General features: G+C 38.6%; 4 protein-coding genes across 4 annotated transcripts; all 4 read left to right on the top strand.

The window, feature by feature from the left end:
- Window positions 1-3,697: 3,697 nt before the first annotated feature.
- On the top strand, window positions 3,698-4,134 carry LOC127160457 (histone H2A-like). The gene has a single exon (XM_051103107.1). It carries the CDS (start codon window positions 3,738-3,740, stop codon window positions 4,122-4,124), a length of 387 nt encoding a protein of 128 aa, XP_050959064.1. The 5' UTR covers window positions 3,698-3,737; the 3' UTR covers window positions 4,125-4,134.
- A 1,559-nt stretch (window positions 4,135-5,693) lies between these two features.
- Window positions 5,694-6,145, top strand: LOC127160456 (histone H3). The gene has a single exon (XM_051103105.1). It carries the CDS (start codon window positions 5,707-5,709, stop codon window positions 6,115-6,117), a length of 411 nt encoding a protein of 136 aa, XP_050959062.1. The 5' UTR covers window positions 5,694-5,706; the 3' UTR covers window positions 6,118-6,145.
- Window positions 6,146-7,583: 1,438 nt separating this feature from the next.
- On the top strand, window positions 7,584-8,001 carry LOC127160452 (histone H2B). Its single transcript, XM_051103089.1, has one exon. The coding sequence runs from the start codon at window positions 7,595-7,597 to the stop codon at window positions 7,967-7,969; it is 375 nt and encodes a 124-aa protein (XP_050959046.1). The 5' UTR covers window positions 7,584-7,594; the 3' UTR covers window positions 7,970-8,001.
- Window positions 8,002-9,324: 1,323 nt separating this feature from the next.
- Window positions 9,325-21,656, top strand: LOC127160453 (Fc receptor-like protein 5). The gene is made up of 15 exons (XM_051103090.1): window positions 9,325-9,582; window positions 9,701-9,814; window positions 14,007-14,045; window positions 14,506-14,751; window positions 15,209-15,472; window positions 16,107-16,403; window positions 16,684-16,914; window positions 17,810-18,073; window positions 18,323-18,598; window positions 18,706-18,990; window positions 19,081-19,359; window positions 19,669-19,932; window positions 20,142-20,387; window positions 20,904-21,011; window positions 21,096-21,656. The coding sequence occupies exons 2-15, from the start codon at window positions 9,784-9,786 to the stop codon at window positions 21,137-21,139; spliced, it is 2,874 nt and encodes a 957-aa protein (XP_050959047.1). The 5' UTR covers window positions 9,325-9,582; window positions 9,701-9,783; the 3' UTR covers window positions 21,140-21,656.
- The last annotated feature ends 53 nt before the right edge of the window (window positions 21,657-21,709 follow it).

Here is a 21,709-nt window from a genome sequence, read left to right as displayed (position 1 = left end):
TAAAAGGGGACTCAATTCCAAATTACAAGCCGAGTTGGCCTGCAAAACTGTGGATTCCTCTCTTAATGAGCTCATTACAATCGCATTAATATCGACAATCTGATGCGCAACACACCCCGAACACGTAGATTTGCGTTAGCCTTCGGACCCTCCAATGGATCCACACCTCTCTAGGTTCCGGCCATCCAGGAATCCATCGAACAACGACTTTGGTACGTAACGCCTTCTGGTGGCCAACCATGAACAGAGATATTATAAACTTCGTTAAGTCATGTACCATTTGTGCTCAAACTAAGACACCACGAGAACTCCCCGCTGGACTGTTACAACCCCTACCCATTCCACACCGCCCCTGGTCACACTTATCCATAGATTTTATTACGGACTTACCGAATTCCCATGGTTACACAGCCATCCTAGTGATTGTAGATCGCTTTTCTAAGGCCTGCAGGCTAATACCTCTGAAAGGATTACCCACAGCCATGGAAACCGCCCTCGAATTGTTTCAACATGTATTCAGGAATTACGGCATCCCAGAGGATATTGTATCTGACCGGGGCCCCCAGTTCACCTCCAAGGTATGGCAGGCATTCTGCAAACAACTAGACATAAACGTCAGTTTAACTTCGGGTTATCATCCTGAGGCGAATGGTCAGGTCGAAAGGCTCAATCAAGAAATTGGACGTTACCTTAGAGCGTACTGCAGCAGGGAACAAGACAAGTGGAGTGATTTCCTCCCCTGGGCGGAATACGCTCAGAACTCCCTCACACATTCCTCCACAGGCCTCACCCCTTTTCAGTGTGTGCTGGGCTTCCAACCCCCTATGTTTCCTTGGTCAGGAGAACCGTCTACGGTGCCGTCGGTGGACGACTGGATCAAGCGCAGCGAACGGGTGTGGGACAGTGCTCATGTGAGGCTACAAAGAGCAATCCGATCCCAACGGATTCAAGCAGATCGCAGGAGACGTCCCCACCCCAACTATCAACCCGGCCAGAGAGTCTGGCTAGCCACCCGAGATCTCCGACTACAACTGCCAAGCAAGAAACTTGCTCCAAGGTATGTTGGACCTTTTAAAATCCTCAGACAAATCAATGAAGTCACATATCGCCTTGAACTACCTCCTGATTATCGCATTTCTCCTTCATTTCCTGTCTCCCTCCTGAAACCGGTACACTCGGCATCTGACCCCGACACCACGGTCCCCGAGCCTCCTCCACCCTTGGAGATTGATGGCGCCCCTGCCTACTCGGTTAACGAGATTTTGGATTCTCGCCGCCGTGGGGGTGAGTTGCAATATTTAGTGGATTGGGAGGGCTATGGACCAGAGGAGAGATCTTGGGTGGCCTCTAAGGACATACTGGACCCATCTCTGACCCAGGAGTTTCACCGACGACATCCTAACCGCCCAGCACCACGTCCTAGGGGTAGACCAAGGAGAAGAACGCCCGGAGGCGTTCGTAGAGGGGGGGATTCTGTAACGGACTACCCTTCATCCAACCACCAGAGGGAGCTCTCTCCAGAATACTAACCACCCACTTCTTCTTTGGTAACTTCCTGTTTGACACCATATTTAAACAGCTCAGTTGCAAACATTCCCCGCGAAGTATTGCCAGTTTACTGCCTTACCAAGCGTTCTTTTTCTCATGTTTTTTGGCTTTATGGTTATGACCCTTGTGCTTGCTACCTGACTACCGTTTTTTGGATTACTGTTCTGTTTTGTTTGCCTGTTTTGGACTGCTTTCCTGGTTGTGTGACCTTGCCTGCCTCTCGATTACGTTCTCGTCTGCCGTTTTGGATTTGTCTGCTTTTTCCCAATAAACCTCCTGCATTTGGATCTACTGCTCTCATGTCGTCTCCTCCGACATCGTCACAGTAATAAAGTATCATTAATGCAAACAGTCTATACTGGTATATTAATCTATAATATAAATATTTTACATTTACAAACTGATTTACCAGTCATACCATAGTGCCATACGTTATAGTGCTTTATTGTCTGTTAATTATATCAAATAATAATTTATCAAATTACCAAAAAAAATAAAAAAATATTTAATGATCTGATAATGACTGTTATTACCTGATCTTATGACGAAAACGTACCTGTGGGAACTTTGGGAAATACATACCAATAAGTACATAATATCACTGCGGTTTCCAGCAGAAATGAATGAATTTGCTTTCCGGACGCAACAAGCTTGCTCGGTAGCTCAGACGGCTTTGGAATTGGACTTAGGGTGCAGAAACCTTAAATCCAGTGAAAAACATGACTCGCGGTCAAAGAGTCAAAAGATGAGAGATCAAAAAACAAGCTAAGACTACATGATTGTGATTGCGTTTTTACATCACATTCACTTTGGGTAGGTTTAGGTGTAGTGCAGATGGTAAATTATTTTAAAACGTCACAGAGCATTAGCTCTTGGGGGGGATTTGGGGCAAAAAGTGCAAGCATTTAAAACCTTGTTACTGTAAGTTAAGCCCTATGAGTTATAGTGTTAAAAAAATAAGAAGAAAGGAAGGAAGAAAAACACTGTGACTACACACCTCGAGCCTGTAAAACCACATGCGATGATACTGCAACAGCTTCAGAATACACAGCAATCAGCAGAAAATAGCAAAGACAGTCAAACTAGTAGATGGATCCACAAACTCAAGCTCACCATCTCTCAGCAAAAATCAGTTTATGATGTTTAAACTTCCTGCAGTTATAAAGCAAGGAAACTTAAGACATGCTGCAGTGACCAGAGATAAAGCGCAGTTACACCGACAGATGTGTTGTGTGCTTCAAGCTGCCAAAAAAAGTTCCTCAGTGATGTTACTTTCCTTAATGTCATTGTTGAAAGCATTTATTCAACACATAGAGGAACGATTATATCACGATTATTACACAAAAATCATGTGATAGTGACACACAACTTGCTTGATTTGATCTGATAGTGCTAAAATAAATGTTCACTCATCACAAGTTTTGGTCTCTAAATAAAGTTCAGTACATCTACTCAAAATGTTTTTACTCCACCAAACAATGTTACCACTTCAGCTTTGTTCCAAATACAACAGAAGAAAACACAAGCACCAGTGCTGTGCATCTTGCTTGTTTAAACTCAACATAAAACAAGCCAAGACCAAGAGAAATCCCATTAAGAAAGCTGCTCCTAAAGCCAAGAAACTCTCAGACAAGAGACCTGCCACTGCTAAGGCCAAAACCACAGCAATAAAGAAACCTATCACTAAAATGTCCCCAAAGAGGCCCAAGAAACAGTTTAGCTCCAAACCTAATCAGACACACCCGAAAAAAACAATCAAGGTCTTCAGGATTAATAGGAATTTACTGGCAGTTTGATCAAGGTTGGTGATGAACTCTGCAGGAAAGTGATAATAAAATAATAAATATGCAAGGCAAGTTAATATAGCAAAGTTTATACATAAGTGCTCTTCATAAAATAGTCATAAAATTTACTTACAAACAAAATTAAAAAAAAAAAATACTAATTAAGGAACAATAATGTAAGAAAACAATAAAAAACCGTAATCTAAGAGGCATTGTCACGTGCTTGAGCGTTGTCAGTAGCGGAAAGGGGGTTGGGTTTGGAGGGGAGTTCATTGATTGGCTTGGAACGTATTCAGACTCCAGCCAATAGGAGACTGGCATGCTTTCTTTTAAAAGTCAGATCACAGCTGTTTACAGTTAAATTACAGTTTTGTTGTAGTTGATTAGAATCAGTTGTAAGCAATAATGAGTGGAATGGGCAAAACTGGTGGAAAAGCACGCGCCAAGACTAAAACTCGTTCCTCTAGAGCTGGGTTGCAGTTCCCTGTCGGTCGTGTTCACAGGCTTCTTCGCAAAGGCAACTACGGCGAGCGCGTTGGTGCTGGTGCTCCAGTTTATTTGGCCGCTGTACTCGAGTATCTCACTGCTGAGATTCTGGAATTGGCTGGAAACGCTGCTCGGGACAATAAGAAAACACGTATTATTCCCCGTCATCTCCAGCTAGCGGTGCGCAACGACGAGGAGTTGAACAAACTTTTGGGTGGCGTGACCATCGCTCAGGGCGGTGTGTTGCCCAACATCCAGGCCGTGCTGTTGCCCAAGAAAACTGAGAAGCCAGCCAAAACCAAATAAATTAACTTTAGTATCCTGTCAATTCAAAGGCTCTTTTAAGAGCCACACATTTTCTCTATGAAAGAGTGATTTTTTTGTTGTTGTTGTTGTTGTTTTTGTTTTTTTTAATCCCATCACGAAATTGATATGCGGTCTCTAAGTATTAACAGAAATTAGTAACCGTAAGAGTACAGTACGGAATTAAGTAAAGCAATACTACTTTACTAAATCTTGATTTAAAAAATTCACGTGTGGAGTGATTTCTAATGATCTCTTATATATGATGGCTTTATTAGCATAGCAAAATAATGCATACATAATATATGGCTATAATATATACCTTGTGCAGTTCATGTTAGTGATGGGTCGTTCTTGAACGATTCGTTCATTTTGAACGAATCTTTAATGTGACTCGGGACGAACGAGTCGTCTCGGGGAGTGATTCGTTCAGTCGCGCATGCGCAACATCCTATTAGATCCTGGGGCCAGTTGCATAAAAGGTTTAGACTAGTCTTAAAAATTAGTCATCTAATTTCTTTCTATAAGTCTGGTCAAAATTTGTAAAATTCGGTTACATAAAAACTTAGATTAGTCTAAGTTGAATCCAAAATATATGACTGATTACCCCTTAGTTAACTGCTAGTTGGTCAAACTAGTTCTTAAGACACTGTCTTAACATAGAGGCTAAGTTTATGCAACTGGCCCCTGTACTGGAATTAGTTCAACTGTATTCGAGTCGTTCGTTCACCTTATGGGGCTGTCACGTGATGAACGAACGACTCAAACCCGAAGACTCAAAAGATGAACTAATCAATTCTCTTTCCGGCTCAGGCTGCATAGGTTAACATTACTGGGATGTCACGTGATGAACGAACGACTCAAACCCGAAGACTCAAAAGATGAACTAATCAATTCTCTTTCCGGCTCAGGCTGCATAGGTTAACATTACGGGGATGTCACGTGATGAACGAACGACTCAAACCCGAGGACTCGAGAGATGAACTAATCAATTCTCTTTCCGGCTCAGGCTGCGTTGGTTAAGCTAATTGGGCTGTCAGGTGATGAACGAACGACTCAAACCCGAAAACTTGTCAGATAAGAGGTGAGGTGAGCGAATCATAGACTAAAGACACGGGTAAACAATGAATTAATCTTTTCTGTTTCTTATAGCATTATAGTTTTGTTTTGTTTGTAGTGTGATCAACGTTTGTGTAAGCAGTAGATGTGTTAGGGAAGTAAAACGTAACATTTTAATTATATTTTGCTAAAATGAACAAAATGAACGAAATGACTCGAAAAAAGATCCGTTCATTTTGCTGAACGAGACTCAAAGGACCGAGTCGGTAAAATGATCCGAACTTCCCATCACTAGTTCATGTCTATTCTGTAACTTTCGCCTAATAAAGCGAACTGGTAACGGTTTGAAATCAGGAGACGCACAGCCATTGGCCAGCTGTTACTTCGAAACGCCAGACAACAACTAATGGAATGCATTGAAGCTACACCGTCCAATCAGCGCATGGCAGCCCTAGTCTTAAATAAGCCTGTGTCGCTTTCCATTTGCTATTCATTTCTAAAATGGTATCAGAAGTTATTTCAAACAATGGCAAGAACCAAGCAAACCGCCCGTAAATCCACTGGAGGTAAAGCTCCGAGAAAGCAGCTGGCTACTAAAGCCGCTCGTAAGAGCGCACCCGCTACCGGTGGCGTTAAAAAGCCTCATCGTTACAGGCCCGGTACTGTGGCTTTGAGAGAAATTCGTCGTTATCAAAAGTCTACTGAACTGCTAATTCGCAAACTGCCTTTCCAGCGTCTGGTCAGAGAAATCGCTCAAGATTTCAAGACGGATCTGCGTTTCCAGAGCTCTGCTGTCATGGCCCTGCAGGAGGCTAGCGAGGCTTATTTAGTTGGACTGTTTGAGGACACCAACTTGTGCGCCATCCACGCCAAGAGAGTGACCATCATGCCCAAAGACATTCAGCTGGCCCGCCGCATTCGCGGAGAACGCGCTTAAATCAACAGCTGTGTCAGTCCTATAAACCCCAAAGGCTCTTTTAAGAGCCACCTCAATGTCTTTTATTAAGAGATCTTTTCCTTAAGTCATTTATGCAAAGTAAATCCTTCTGTTAAATATATACAATTTATGTTTAATAATATATTGTAATATTTAAACCCGATGTTTCCACAGTCGAGCACTGACTGAGAATAACTGATCTTTTTTGTTGTTGTTTTTGTTCTTATTATATATTAGTTCGTTGTGAATGGGAGAACATTGATCGTTGTGTCGGAAAGGGAAAGGGAGGTAAAGGACTCGGAAAAAGGTGCAAAGCATCACCGAAAAATTATTCATGATAATATTCAGGGAATTGCTAAACCATGGTGGCGTCAAGCTATTTCCGGGTTGATCTATGAGGAGACCCGCGGTGTGTTGAAGGTGTTTCTGGAGAACGTTATTCGTGATGCTGTGACTTACACTGAACACGCTAAAAGAAAGACCGTTACCGCCATGGATGTTGTATATGCTCTGAAACGACAGGGACGCACTCTGTATGGTTTCGGAGGTTAAGTGATTTCTGAAAAGACAAACTACCAACGGCTCTTTTAAGAGCCACCCACGCTTTCGTGCAAAGAGCAAGCTTCTTCCAACTTGTAAAACTGATTTAAATCATGTGAAGTTAACGTTAAAACGCGGTGGAGAGTTGGTTATCTGAAATGCCGTCTGAGCAATGTGGTTTTACGTAAAGGAATTGCAGTATAGTAGACTTTCTGTAAAATTCAAAATTAGCTTAGATAAACACCTCCGCTTTTTTTTTTTTTTTATCCTGTTTTGACTCACTGCAACAGTCCACAGTGCACTTGTAAACTGCCTTTACATGTAAGTGAAACTTCAGTGCAAAGATGAAGTTCTGTGATATCATTTGTGGTAAATTCTACAATATATTCTAATTGCATCTATTGAGAAAAAAAGCATTTACATGGATTTACACAAGGGACGTTGTGACATTACTGTGTTGTATTTTTTAAGTCAGTGGTATGTATTGACTCGGAGGTTAAAAGATTCCTGAAAAAACATCTTTTTAAGATCCACCACACAAGTTTCTAAATTGTAAAAATCATTGCATCTACATTGAGGAATATGCCTTAATAGATTTTATTAGGTCATGACTATTTTATTTTACCCTGAATAAGTATTAACAACACTTCACTGAAAAATGCGGGAAAATCAAACAAAGGAACGGAAGCGAATGGGGGGGTGGGAGTTGTCAAACACAAAGAGATGGGCGGGACTAACATTTTAAAGCCTCTGATTGGCTCTTCTAGGTGTCATGTAACGTTTAATGTGGCCAATGAAGTCATCTTGTGGGTTGGTTCATGAAGATATGCAATCACAGAGAGCCATTTCTTTTTTAAATTAGCATAGAGCAGTGCATAAAAAGCCTTGTTTTCTAACGGCGTGTTATTCTGTTTTTCTAGCTTTCGTAGAACGCATTATGCCCGAACCAGCGAAGTCCGCGCCCAAAAAAGGCTCAAAGAAAGCCGTTACCAAAACCGCCGGCAAAGGAGGAAAAAAGCGCAAGAGATCCAGGAAGGAGAGTTATGCTATCTACGTGTACAAAGTCTTAAAGCAGGTTCATCCTGATACTGGAATTTCTTCCAAGGCGATGGGAATCATGAACTCTTTCGTCAACGACATCTTCGAGCGCATCGCCGGTGAATCGTCTCGTCTCGCTCACTACAACAAGCGCTCCACCATCACATCGAGAGAGATCCAGACCGCCGTGCGTCTGCTGCTGCCCGGTGAACTGGCCAAACACGCCGTGTCTGAGGGCACAAAGGCTGTGACCAAATACACCAGCTCAAAGTAAAGCTTCATCTGGTTAATGAAACAAAAGGCTCTTTTAAGAGCTACCCATCTTGTCTTTAAAAGAGCTTCACTGCCGTTTCTGCTTCTGAGTTGAGTTATGAGTCGAATCACCTGTGCTATTTCGTTATTGAAAATATTTTTTAAACTTAAGCCTGTAAGCCACTGCAAAATGTGTTCTGTGTATTTATATATATATATATATATATATATATATGTGTGTGTATATATATATATATATATAATTGAGATGCTCTGTGGGGTGAACCAGTTTAGTTTCTCATTCTAGTGCCTACCAGAAAAAAGTGGATATTGATGAACTTTCCTGCCTGTTTTCTCATTCCAGATTAGAAGTAAATGAGTGTCTGGATGGAGGGCAGAGGTGGCCCAAAAATTCTAAGATCCCTCCTGATTGTCAATTGTAATCTACTTTTGTTTAGTAGCTGGACCATACCAGTTATTGATGTGCATGAACAGACTCAATTGCAGCTGACTTCCTGTGGTTCAGTCGGAAGTATCTGTAGCAAGTTAAACATATTCAGTTGGAAGCAGGCCTTACAGGATGTACAACCTTTTCTAGCCATTTTTCTAGAAATTTCTAAAAAAAGGTTTGTTTGTTGGTGGAATTTCGGGTTTGTTGCCCTTTAAGGTGGCCACACAACTGCTCTTCGCTTCCTGTAAGTCCAAACCACACAGTGAGAGCTAAGACCATCTCAGTTGCTTTAAACCGCATGGTAAGGTACATTTCGCCTGTTGCCACTGCTCTTATGTTTTTATTATTTTGTTTGTAGGTTCAAAGAACGTGTTGCGAAGGCAGGTCTGGTTAGATGGGTCAGTTTGTCTGCATTTTCTTGACCTCTGGAGTTTAAACTTGGATACTGAGAATATTTAGGGGTTTAGTTAGTCGCTGCATCATCCCTTATATTTGGAAATGTTCATATGTGGAAACCTTTAGTGCACACATGCTCTCAGTTCTATTATATTAACCGAGGCTGCTTACATTTAAAGCAACTGACAAAAGAGGAGCACAATGTAGGCTACTTTGCCAACAAAAACCTGGTGAGTTTTACCAGTTTTGCTTCTATGTGTCTCAAAAAATATGGTGTCATACTTTCTAACAGTGTGAGCAAATCTGCTGTACTGGATATCAAGTTTTGTTTTCATAAAACATATAATAATTTAGTAGTACTAATGACAGCAGTGACATTATGCTAGGCTACATGAAATATTAAGCTCATGCTTTAATCTGAATGTTCTATCTATACTGTATGTATGTATGTATGTATATATATATATATATATATATATATATATATATATATAGTCAACCTTCTTGTAGTCAACCTTTAATCCAGACAATTGGAAATAAACTATAGAGAGCATAGTCACTAATATGAGTGCCTGATCATAATTGTTTGTTTGTATGTTTTTTAAATTTATTATAAATGTATATTTTTAAATTTAATTGCTATTTAATACTTACTAGTAAGATGGTGAATTATTTTAAACAAACATTAATTTTCAGCGTTTACAAAAATCTGTAAGAGAATACCTGAACTAACTGAAGATATGGATGGTGAAGATGGAACATGGTTCTCCTCTTCTTGTAATCAGTAGGTATGCTAGTCAGATATATAATTTTGATATCTGCTGTTGCATTAAGTATTTGAATGTACTAAAAGAAAAGTTAAATATCTCTCTCAAAATCTCTCTCAAAATCTCTCTCTCTCTCTAGACCCACCCTCTTCCTTGAAGTAAAAAATGATCATAAAACACAGGAAGTATTTTAACTGCTTTTGAACACAGCATTGTGGCAGTATGGCAGCCAGTGCACTGTCCCTCACCCTCTGTGAGTATTTAATTGTATTTTATTAACATTTACATTTATACATATAGCAATTTTAGCAATGTAAGAAACTTACAAATACAGAATAACACAAAGCGAAAAGATGAGTTTTTAGCCATTGCTGGAATATTTCAATATTGGATTGAATTTAATTGGATACACCTAAATACTGTAAGGGATTTGGCTGTCCAGGTAGAGTTAGCAAAGGCATTCCACCAGAGAGGAACAGTTAAAGGAGTAGTTCACCCAGAAATGAATATTTAGTCATTATTCACTCACACTGGTGTTGTTCTAATGCTGTATGCCTTTCTTCCTTGTTCGGGCTACAAAACGAGAAGTTGTAAAAAAAAAAATAAAAAAAATGTCCTGATTGTGCTAGCGACCAGCCTCAAACTAAAAAAAAAAAAAAAAAAAAAGGATACAAAGGTACCACAGAATGATGCAATGAGATGTGCACCATATTTTCAGTGTCTTCTGGAGGGTTTGCTAACATAGTCATAATCATTATCATGTTGTCGCTATATGCAATGCCATTATATGATCGAGCACAAGCAGGAATTTTCTTACCCTTTTGTGGTCTGAAAAAGACAGAAATATACAGCATTAGAACAGCACCTACATATGGTACATATTTGTACCTTTTGAAAATGTACTGCCCCAATGAAAGCTTTTGTACAACAGCCTGTGGTTGTTCAGTAGAGAAGCATCAATGTGTTGAACTTGATGCGAGCGGTAACCGTTAACCAGTGAGGAGAGATATGAAGAGAGGTGAACAAGGCCTTTTTTTTGTTGTTGTTGTTGCAGCTGCATTCTGTATCATTTCTAGCAAAGAGAGTTTGATTGTACATGCTGGAAGTCTAGCCAGAAGAACTTTACATAGTCTAGAGATTACAGGGCCCTGGATGAGGAGTTGTGAAGCTCAGTTAGGAAGGGCCTGATCATCATTTAAGATTCATCATCATTGAAGATAATCCCTGGATTCTGACTGATCTGGTTGAAATTATTCTTGACAAACCTATAACTGGATGGTGAAATTGTGCTGTACAGTTAGAGTTGGCAGTGCTCTCCTGGTCTGGTTGAAATGAAAAGTAGAGAGCGAGAGATAGAGTTTGTTTATTGTCTTATGTTGGGTACAACATGGCTACGGCCTGTACTAACAAGGTAACTTCAAGGTACTGTGGTAAACAGAAAATAATACAGAGAAACCTTATACTCGAGAGGTAACATTAGATAAATTAGATAAGCAAAGGGGTAAGCCTCTACTTCATGCTTAGCTGTGCACATGATGTTCCAAGGGTCAGTATTGACCTTGCAGATCACTGTTGCCATGACTTGCAAATACACACGAGACCCTTGGACCTAATATGAACTAAACAGGTATGTCTCTTAAAGACAAAGACGACTACATATTGTTTAACACATTTGCAACCTGAAATTTTGTTCCGAGAAGAGAACATGTTCTTCTTCAAAATAGATTTACAGAAATGACAAGAACAAAAAGGACAAAGTCATTGATTGTCTAGATCTTAAGATAAGAATGAGCTTAAAAAGCATTTATTTCCATATAGTATACACAGAATAATTTTTCAGATTATAGATAGCATAATAATATGTTGGATACATAATCATAAGAAAAGTAATAAATCATAAAGAATGATTCATAATAAAATTCAATGTGTTTCTCAATCAGAAGAAAAGAAATTAGTGGTTTTATAACTAGGATCGACCAAGAGGCAATAGAAACAGTTAGTGATTTTAAATTTTTAGGTGTTATTCTAGATTCTCAATTAAAATTTGATGTGCATGTAAAGAGGCTTTGTAAAACCATCAGAACAAACCTGAATTGTTTTTGTATGATCAGACCCTATTTATCACTTAAAGCAGCTAAGTTATATATGCACGCAATGGTCTTCTCACATATGTCTTATTGCGTGACTGTCTGGAGTCAGGTCTCTTATCTGACTATTAAACCTGTTAGATCCCTATATAAACAAACCTTAAAAATTTTAGATAAGAAATCAATCAGATGGCATCATTGTAACATTTTACAAAAATACAGTTTGCTTAGTTTTGACAATTTTATGAATCTGTCTCTTATTAAAATGGTTTTTAAATGTGTCAGTAAGCTTGCTCCAGATGTTAAATGCAGAGATGTATAAAGTACTAGAGACCCAGACTTGAGTAAAAGTACAAGTGCTCTATCAAAAAACTTGAGTAGAAGTTGAAGTGCTCTTTAAGCACCATACTTAAGTGGAAGTACTAAAGTATTCAACATTTTTTGTACTTAAGTATTGCAAGTAGTTTATTTTAAAATGTACTACTCAAATACTGAAAGTAAAAGTACAAGTATTGTGTTATGTAATTATTAAAGAAAGCAGTCAAAAGACATCATATATATGTGTGTGTTGCGTTGAGCTGCACTCGATCAATAACATTCCCCTATAAAACACTACACTATAATAATGGGCATGTGAATAAGAAGAACGAAAAAAACATGGTTTATGATTTATAAATCTTTCTTCTTTCTCATCGCCACGATCAGTTGAAAGTGAAGGAGTTGAAGGTGGAATTTCTGGGTTTTCCATGTCGAAAACAAACTAAAGTGCTCTCAATGCAGGCAGGCAGCGCTGTCTTCTTTGATCGTCTGATTCGCTCAATGATAAGCCAGCTTATTCAAACCTGTGACAGAGCCATCTACTGCTCTGGCAGTGATAATGTGGGTTTGGAATGATTCGTAACATTTTTATAATTGTAACGAGTAACGATGCAGCACATAAAAAATCTGTCGGAGTAAAAGTATTCAACTCATCGAAAATATGTACTGAAGTAAAAGTGGAAGTAGGAGAAAAAAACAATACTCCAGTAGAGTACAGATACGGCCTTTTAGTACTTAAGTACAGTAGTGAAGTAGTTCTACTTCGTTACTATACATCTCTGGTTATATGTCAATTAATAGTAAAACAGAGTAGTAGAGGGATCTCTACAAGAGGTGCAGCTAGGCAGAACTGTATAGAGCCTAAAAGAAAAACTAAATTTGCTCAATCCATGTTTTCAGTTAAAGGGACACTGCTCTGGAACAGTTTGCCACTTGAACTGAAAATACAAACAGAGTTGAACATTTTTCTGAAAAATATCAAAAAATGGTTCAAATAAAAACAGGTTTGTGAACACTGATGGCGTTACTCAGTCTCAGTCTTAGATTTCTGTTATGTTTATTGAATTTGTACTTGTGTGTTTTTTTTTTTTGTTTGTTTTTTTTTTTTGTTTGTTTGGTTTTTTTGTTGTTGTTTATTGTATTTTAAAAGCCTAACCAGGGACTGGGGCTGCAAATTAACCACTGGCTAGAAGCCTGTATGTAGAGCATCTGTAATGTTATTCTGCATTGTCCCTGTTAAATAAACAACTAAATAAATAATGCATTATTTCTTACATGAATATGAAAACTATAATAATTCCAAAAACCAACACACCAGAAGGTATTTGCAAATGTTGACAAAATTTGTTGTATAATATACCAAGCAGACATAACATTATGGCCACTGACAGGTGAAGTGAATAACACTGATTATCTCTTCATCACGGCACCTGTTAGTGAGTGGGACATATTAGGCAGCAAGAAAACATTTTGTCCTCAAAAGCCCTATTCGGACGGTAATTGTTTCTCATATGGACGTTTGTAAAAATAAATTTGCATATCACCTTAGTGATAAACCTCATGGATTCAGATGGCAATTTGTTCACAATGGAATCCTACGAACCCGTGAACATGCTGCTCACATGGCCAGTCAGATGATTGTCTGCTGTAAATAAAATTAATTTTATTATATTAATTTTATAATAAATCTCTAAAATAAAATTTATTTTATTTACAAATTTATTCTTATTATTGTGTAAAATGTTAGGAAGGTGGTCATACTGTTATGCCTGATCGGTGTATATCACTGTAATAAAGAATGGTGCAGCATTGCGTGAGCACAGCAGACCCCGATGGCCAAATTTGTAATAAATCTCTATTGTGCATTCCAGTAACCAGTACTCTTAAAACCATATGGTCAACTACAGTTTAATCATAAATACAAAGTGAACTGAACTATGCTTGAATTTTATATTTTTGCATTTAATATCCCTCCATATAATGTATTTTTTTATTGTATTTTTATAATAAATTCTTCATTTCTGTATTTGTACTGTTTAGTGCTGATGCTGTTATGCAGCCACTCTGGGCTCACTCAAGGTAAATAATTCATTTGTTCATATATCATCACATCTCTCAAGTTTAAGTATAACAGGTAAACATATGAATGTGATTACAGTCAAATGAACCCCAAAAATTATCTAATAAACTCATGACACAGATTTGTTTCATTGCTACAATAATAAATCCATTTTATAGAGATGAAACAGAGCACGGTGCAGCCTTGTGTAAAATTAACAGTCCTGTCTCTAATAATGACCAGAGATGGCTATTGACATCCAGGGGTGGTACTATGGTTTCTGGACCCCTGAATAGCATACTGACTTGGATCCCCTTTTCAACCAGGGCCCTTAGAATCGTCCTAAACATCCCCCTTTACGGCACCCCTATTGACATCAGTCTGTTTGCCCACAAACTGAAAGGAAACAACAACAAAACAGACAATTACATTGCTTGGTTTTCAATCTAGCAATATATTCTTTTATATGTTTTTACTCAGTGGAAGCAAAACCTGAAGTGAAGGTGAGGCCAGATCAGCGTGTGTTCAGAGGAGAGACAGTCACTCTCACATGTGACATACAGGGAGGAGGAAACATTCAGTGGACATACAGCTGGTTTAAAGATGGTTCAGTCCTTCCACACATCACTGAGAGAGTCTACACCATCACATCTGATGAGTCTTACAGTGGTGTATACAGCTGTGAAGTAAAGAGCATCAGTGATGCTGTTACACTGACTGTATCAGGTGAGTGTTCAAAAGCACCACCACATAATTTGGACCATGTATAAGACGAATATTTATGCAAGTTACTAAACACTGTATTCATGTATTTATTCATATTCAGTGAACATTACTAATTATTAAAAAAGAAAGTAAGAAAAAAAATCCAGACCTTGGCCGTGCAAATGTCACAGCTATTTTCATGTTTATGAATGTTTGTACTGTTTTGTCAGCCAAACCCCTTTGACTCTTAAAGTTCAGCTGAAAATTTACGTTAATATTTTAATAACAGAATAACTTCTTGTATTTTCATATCAGTATGGTACATAATAATCTTATGTTTTTACCAATATCTAGAAGAAGAAATATGTAATCAACACAAATTTCAAGCCAACTTTATATTTAAGAGTGTTCATAACTAGTGATCATGAGACTGTGATGCTGTTTCAATCAATATTTACTCATATGTGTATTAATACAGAGAGACCAAAACCTGTAGTGAAGGTGACGCCAGATCAGCGTGTGTTCAGAGGAGAGACAGTCACTCTCACATGTGACATACAGGGAGGAGGAAACATTCAGTGGACATACAGCTGGTTTAAAGATGGTTCAGTCATCAGACACGTCACTGAGAGAGTCTACACCATCACATCTGTGTCTGATAGTGGTGAATACAGCTGTAGAGGAGAGAGATCAGACTCACAGAGATCAGACATCAGTGCTGCTGTTACACTGACTGTATCATGTGATCATATTCACATCTGCTTAATACTCATTTAAAATCAATATTTGTGGCACTTTTATTATACTATTCTGTAGCAGCAGCATCTGCATTTAAAAAGGCTAGAGCAATTTACTTTTAGTCATTATTCTGTTCGGATGCACACACCTTGTGTGGGTTTTTGTGGAGGTCCTAGTTTATTATGATATCATGTAAATTGTGACAATAGTTTCCATTGTTATGGCCATTGACATCTTTCATCACTGTCGCTCTTGTGATATTCACGACTATCATGAGAACAGAAAATCACTTGAGCAAGAGAGTTCAGTACAGATTAGTTTTGTACAGAAGCCAGAGAAAATGAGGTGACTCTGTTGAAGTTGATTGAGATTCAGTTGCTCCTCATATGAGGTTGTAGTTGGAGGTCTTCATGGCGAGTCAGAGACGTTTGTCTAAGGACGTGATGGAGCCAGAGTCTCCTCACAAACACTGAGATCAGAAAGCTAATGACAGGACAAAAGCAAAACAGATCAAAATGTAGTTATGTGTTACTGTTTTAATCACTTTGGGTTTTTTTGTTTTTTGTTTTTGTTTTTGTTTGGTTTTTTTGTTTGTTTGTTTGTTTGTTTGTTTGTTTGTTTGTTTTGGCTGTTGACAGATTTACCCTCATCTACACTGACTGTGACACCAGACAGTCCTGTATTCACTGGAGAGACAGTCAATCTGAAGTGTGAGATAAAGCCTGATCACAGTGACTGGAGATATGAGTGGTATAAAACCAGTCCATACTACAGCGTAATGTTACAGACGTCTAATCGTTACACTGTAAACAGAAACACTCTCACTATCAGAGGAGTAATTACATCTGATCAGGGTCAGTACTGGTGTAGAGGACAGAGAGATGGAAAACCAAACTTGTCACAATCAAGCTCTCCTGTTTCTCTCACTGTGAAGGGTGAGTTGAATATCATTGTTCTTCTAAACTCTTTCTACTACACGTATTTTAATTTATTCAGACAGTTACATTAAATCTACAGGATTCTGAAGTACTTTAAAATATACAAATCATCTTTAGGTTGAAGAGAACAAAAAATAACACATTAACTGTAAGTCTCATGACTGTTTCAAATGTTGAATTACATTAAACCTCAGTGTTACACAAATACAGGAACCGAGATGATCAGATCATGTTTCTGACTAGTTCACTGAAAGAGCTCTGTCTTCTTTCTTTACAGATTTACCCACATCTACACTGACTGTGATACCAGACAGTCCTGTATTCACTGGAGAGACAGTCAATATGAAGTGTGTGATTGAGTCTTATAGTAACTGGAGATATGAGTGGTATAAAGGCACAGACAGTGTAATGTTACAGACGTCTGATCGTTACACTGTAAACAGAAACACTCTCACTATCAGAGGAGCTACTGAGTCTGATCAGGATCAGTACTGGTGTAGAGGACAGAGATGAAAGACCAAAATCATCACAATCAAGCTCTAAAGTTTCTCTCACTGTTAAGGGTGAGTTACAGTACATACTATATACTTACTACTGTTGTGTGTGTGTGACGTGGAGTGAAAGACGAGAGGCGAGCGGATCCATCTGCGAGCCTTTATTAAAGGGGCGAGACAAAAATACGGTCGTACAGGCAGGGTCAAACAGGAGCAAACGGGTATAACACAGGCAAGACGTAGAGAATAATCCAATAAACGAGAAAGAGTCCAAAGGGCAGGCGGCGATCAGTAGAAAACGGGGAGCCAGGCGAAGGAATCAAAAACACAAGGAACTAGGAACTAGGAACTAGGAAACGCTAAACAAGGGAGAAACACTATCAACAATCCGTGACTTGCGAGGGGAAAGTCCGGGGTTTTTATAGTGAGCTTGATTGGCTACAGGAGGCAATGCAATGGGCGCGATGGGTGATGGGAGTAGTAGTCCGGGGTGCAAAGCAACAGTCTGAGTGTAATGATGGGGTGAGAGTGACATCTGGTGGTGAGCGGACAGCGGGACACCGACCAGATTCGTGACAATATATATATATATATATATATATATTAGTGTTTGGAATACATTATGCAGTGATAAATTACTGTAATAGTAGTATTTGACATTGTTGTCAAATGACTGCATAACACAGATTAATTAGTTAGTGTCCAGTCAGCCAATAATAAATAAATAAAAATAAATATTAATATTTCACATGATTTTCAACCAATATTTGGAAACATTTTTTATGTAATCAATTCAAGCTACAAGCAAACAAAATCTGTAATTTTGCGCTGTTTTTGAAATTATAACAGTAATCGTGATTACAGTGATGCTGTTTTAATGAACACCTTCTCAAATGTGTATTAATACAGAAAGACCAAAACCTGTAGTGAAGGTGACACCAGATCAGCGTGTGTTCAGAGGAGAGACAGTCACTCTCACATGTGACATACAGGGAGGAGGAAACATTCAGTGGACATACAGCTGGTTTAAAGATGGTTCAGTCATCAGACACGTCACTGAGAGAGTCTACACCATCACATCTGTGTCTGATAGTGGTGAATACAGCTGTAGAGGAGAGAGATCAGACTCACAGAGATCAGACATCAGTGCTGCTGTTACACTGACTGTATCAGGTGAGTGATCATATTTGGATATGCTTAAAGATCATATAAATCAATATTTGTGGCTCATCACATTTCTTATATGCTGTACCAGCCATATGTATTATTACTAGGAAAGAAGCAGTTCACATTTAATCATTCTGTATAGATGCAGAACTGTATATCAAGACTCAGTAGCAAGCACAAACAACCTGCAGTCAAACTTAACCAGCCTCTACAATATTTGCACCATAATAGTGCTGTGTGTTTGTTCTCCTGCAGGTCTAAAGCCAAAGCCTGAACTCACATCAGATTCTGCAGGAGCTGCACTGACAGGAAACACAGTGACTTTGATCTGTCGCATGGATCCGTCCACTGGATGGGACTTTTACTGGTACAAACACACACTGAACTCTGAGACAAAGAAGACAGAAACAAACTCCTACAGAGTGAAGATTGATTCAGTGTCTGATGGAGGCCAGTACTGGTGTAGAGCTGGAAGAGGGAAACCAGTCTACTACACACAATACAGTGATGCACTGTGGGTAAATGTTACAGGTGAGAGAGAACATAGTATGTGACACAACATACAGATCACAGACGATATCTACAGAACTTCTAAAACTTTGAATAAAAAATAAATGCAATAATCTGTGTTTGTACAGTGACTCCTAAAGCTGTGTTGATGGTACGACCTGATGAACGAGTGTTTAGAGGAGAAACAGTCACTCTCAGATGTGATATAAAGTGGGGAGGAGACACTGAGTGGACGTACAGATGGGAAATAGAGGGAACAAACTACCAATATAAAAACACTGTCAGCCGAATCTCAACACAAGAGTGGAAGATCAGCAGTGTTGATCATGTTCACAGTGGTAAATACACCTGTACAGGACAGATGGATAAACAAAGCTCTCAGCGCAGTGATGCTGTTACACTGAATGTATCAGGTGAGTTTGTGTGTTTGTTCATTATCATCAGTGTTTTCAGCTTCTCTTTCAGTTTCTCTGTGGCTCTATAACTCCTCATGTTTTGTTCAGCTGAAGCTCAGGCAACAGTGCGAGTGTCTCCACAGCCGTGGCTGACTGAAGGAGACTCAGTGACTCTGATCTGTGAGGTTACAGGCTCCTCTACAGGCTGGACGTTCAGCTGGTTCAGAGATGACGATCATCTGTCAGACAGCAGCAGAGGAGCTGGAGGCTCTTACACTCTCAGTCCTGCTGCTCTACAGCACACAGGAGTTTATACGTGCAGAGCAGAGAGAGGACGACCGGCCTATTACACAAACTACAGCAACACACAGCCACTGTGGATCACTGGTGAGTCTGTGTGACACTATTTATGCTTGTATTCATCTGCATTTGTGTTGCAATGCAGTCTCTGGCACAAGGGGGCAAAACCATCCCAAAACAATGCAAACCTAAAAAAAACCTGCTCTCACTTCCCTCCAATAGTCTAAACCAGATCAGATCCACTATTAAATACACATTTACAATATATGCATAATAAGGCCCTTCATACTTCAAGCTGTAGTACTAAATTTCATCTTAATTGTATTTCCTTACTTGTTACAGATTACAAAAACACATATGTGCTGTCAATTTTGAGTGAGATTTTCCTCTTTTCAGGTAAATCGTCCCAAGTGTCTCTGGTGGTCAGTCCCAGCAGAAGTCAACACTTCTCATCTGACTCTCTCTCTCTGAGCTGTGAGGATCAGAGTAACTCTGCTGGATGGACAGTGAGAAGATACACAGACAGAAACACAGAAGATTGTTCAAAACAAACAGGATCTACATGTCGAATCGTCTCTCTCAGCACATCTGACACTGGAGTTTACTGGTGTCAGTCTGAATCTGGAGAGAAACGTCATCCTCTCAACATCACTGTACATGGTGAGTCTTGTTTCTAAGCACAACATGACAGTTTTTCAACACATATCTGTTATTTTTTATTAGATGAACCCGCCCTTAAATGCCGCTCAAAAATGTAGACTAGGATAAAAAGTACAATTCAGTACATAAGATCTGTATTTTTGGTCATGAATTGTTTTGATATTATTTTGATATCTTACTATTTTCAGTAAGTTTCTTGTGTTGTGTAGATGGTGATGTGATTCTGGTGAGTTCTGTTGATCCTGTGATTGAGGGAGATACTCTGACTCTACACTGTTTACATCGATCTACAAACTCCCCGATCCTCACAGCTGATTTCTATAAAGACGGATCACTCATCCAGAATCAGACGACAGGAGAGATGAACATCACTACTGTCTCAAAGTCACATGAGGGTTTCTACTACTGTAAAACAGAGAGAGGACAGTCACTCCACAGCTGGATCTCAGTCAGAGGTCAGAGTCAGTGGAGTTAATTCACTTTGATTTTATTCTTGAGTAATTATTGACAGCTGTGTTTATTATTTCACATAAGATGAACAAAAGTATCAAATCATTTACAAAATTTACTGAATACTGTGGTGTTATTGTAGCGAGCTTCATCCGAAATAATCACCTCACAATCAATAATATTAAGGGTGTTGTAATTATTCAGTGAACAGCATTAGAATAAAATCAAACACTGGAGTGATATTCTGCGTATTTTCTATTTAAAATTAGATAGGAATGAATCTGAATGTGCTCATATGTGGTAAGCATTATGTACGGTATTTTTGGAGTGAGAAAGAGTTTGATGTATACCCTTAAGAACAATAAATTACAAAAAAATAATATACAGGCAAACAAAAAACACTAAGGTTGCGCATGTGTAGACAATTTAGTTTGTAGAAAAGTTATGTCCAATAGGCCTTTAATATGGAGCTATATTGTTCAGTAATCTGAATCTGTTTGCTTGTCTTATCTGTTTTTCAGTGTCAGAACATAAAGTTTTTGTCTTCAACATCCTCACTTTTATTCTGGCAGCTTGTCCGTATCTGCTGGTGACAATTGTGCTGCTGTTCAAATGCTACCATGCAAGAGGTGAAACTTCTGTCTGATCTGTCACTTTCCCTCTGTGTCTTTTTACAAACAAAAATAAATAAATCTTTTCTGTGTATTTTACAGTTCCATCTGCTGAAGACCAAAGCCAGTACGCCGTGACAGAATAAACTTCAACCTGATATTAACGTTCTTAAAAATTCATGTTTATCATACTGTCATTTTTGTCAACATATTTAATTGCCTATATATCATTAAACAATGAGTTAAGTGTGTTATTCTGCTTTTATATGCTCCCCTTTTCCAAGAAAAAGAATTGTAATATGATGTTTAGTGATGTTTGTCTGTTCTTTCAGTAATGAACACTTGGCAATGATTTTGTTGGTTTTGGTCTCCAGTTGCCTGTTTTAATTCACTTAAGTATTTAGTTAACATTTTATTCTGTATCTCATATGTATAAATTAACAAATGTTGAAATTAATGTGTATATTCCAAAAACTGTGTAACATTGAGTAAATATGTTTGTCTTGCATGTGTATCATTTGTAATTTATCTAATCCAAAAACAATGACATCAGTATTGTGCACATATTGAAAAGCAGTTGAATGGGAGAGACAGTTGTTTCCTTATGATGTTTTAAAAGAACCTCCTGACAGCAAACTTTCACTGTAAAGCTCAAACACTTAACTTTTAATTAGACAAAAGCCATTCATTTATTTCTTTATTATGAATTGCCTTAT

This window comes from Labeo rohita, unplaced genomic scaffold, assembly GCF_022985175.1.
Source record: "Labeo rohita strain BAU-BD-2019 unplaced genomic scaffold, IGBB_LRoh.1.0 scaffold_354, whole genome shotgun sequence".
Classification (NCBI taxonomy): Eukaryota; Metazoa; Chordata; class Actinopteri; order Cypriniformes; family Cyprinidae; genus Labeo; species Labeo rohita.
Note: the sequence above shows the minus strand (reverse complement) of the source record. Positions and strands in the feature narration are given on the sequence as shown.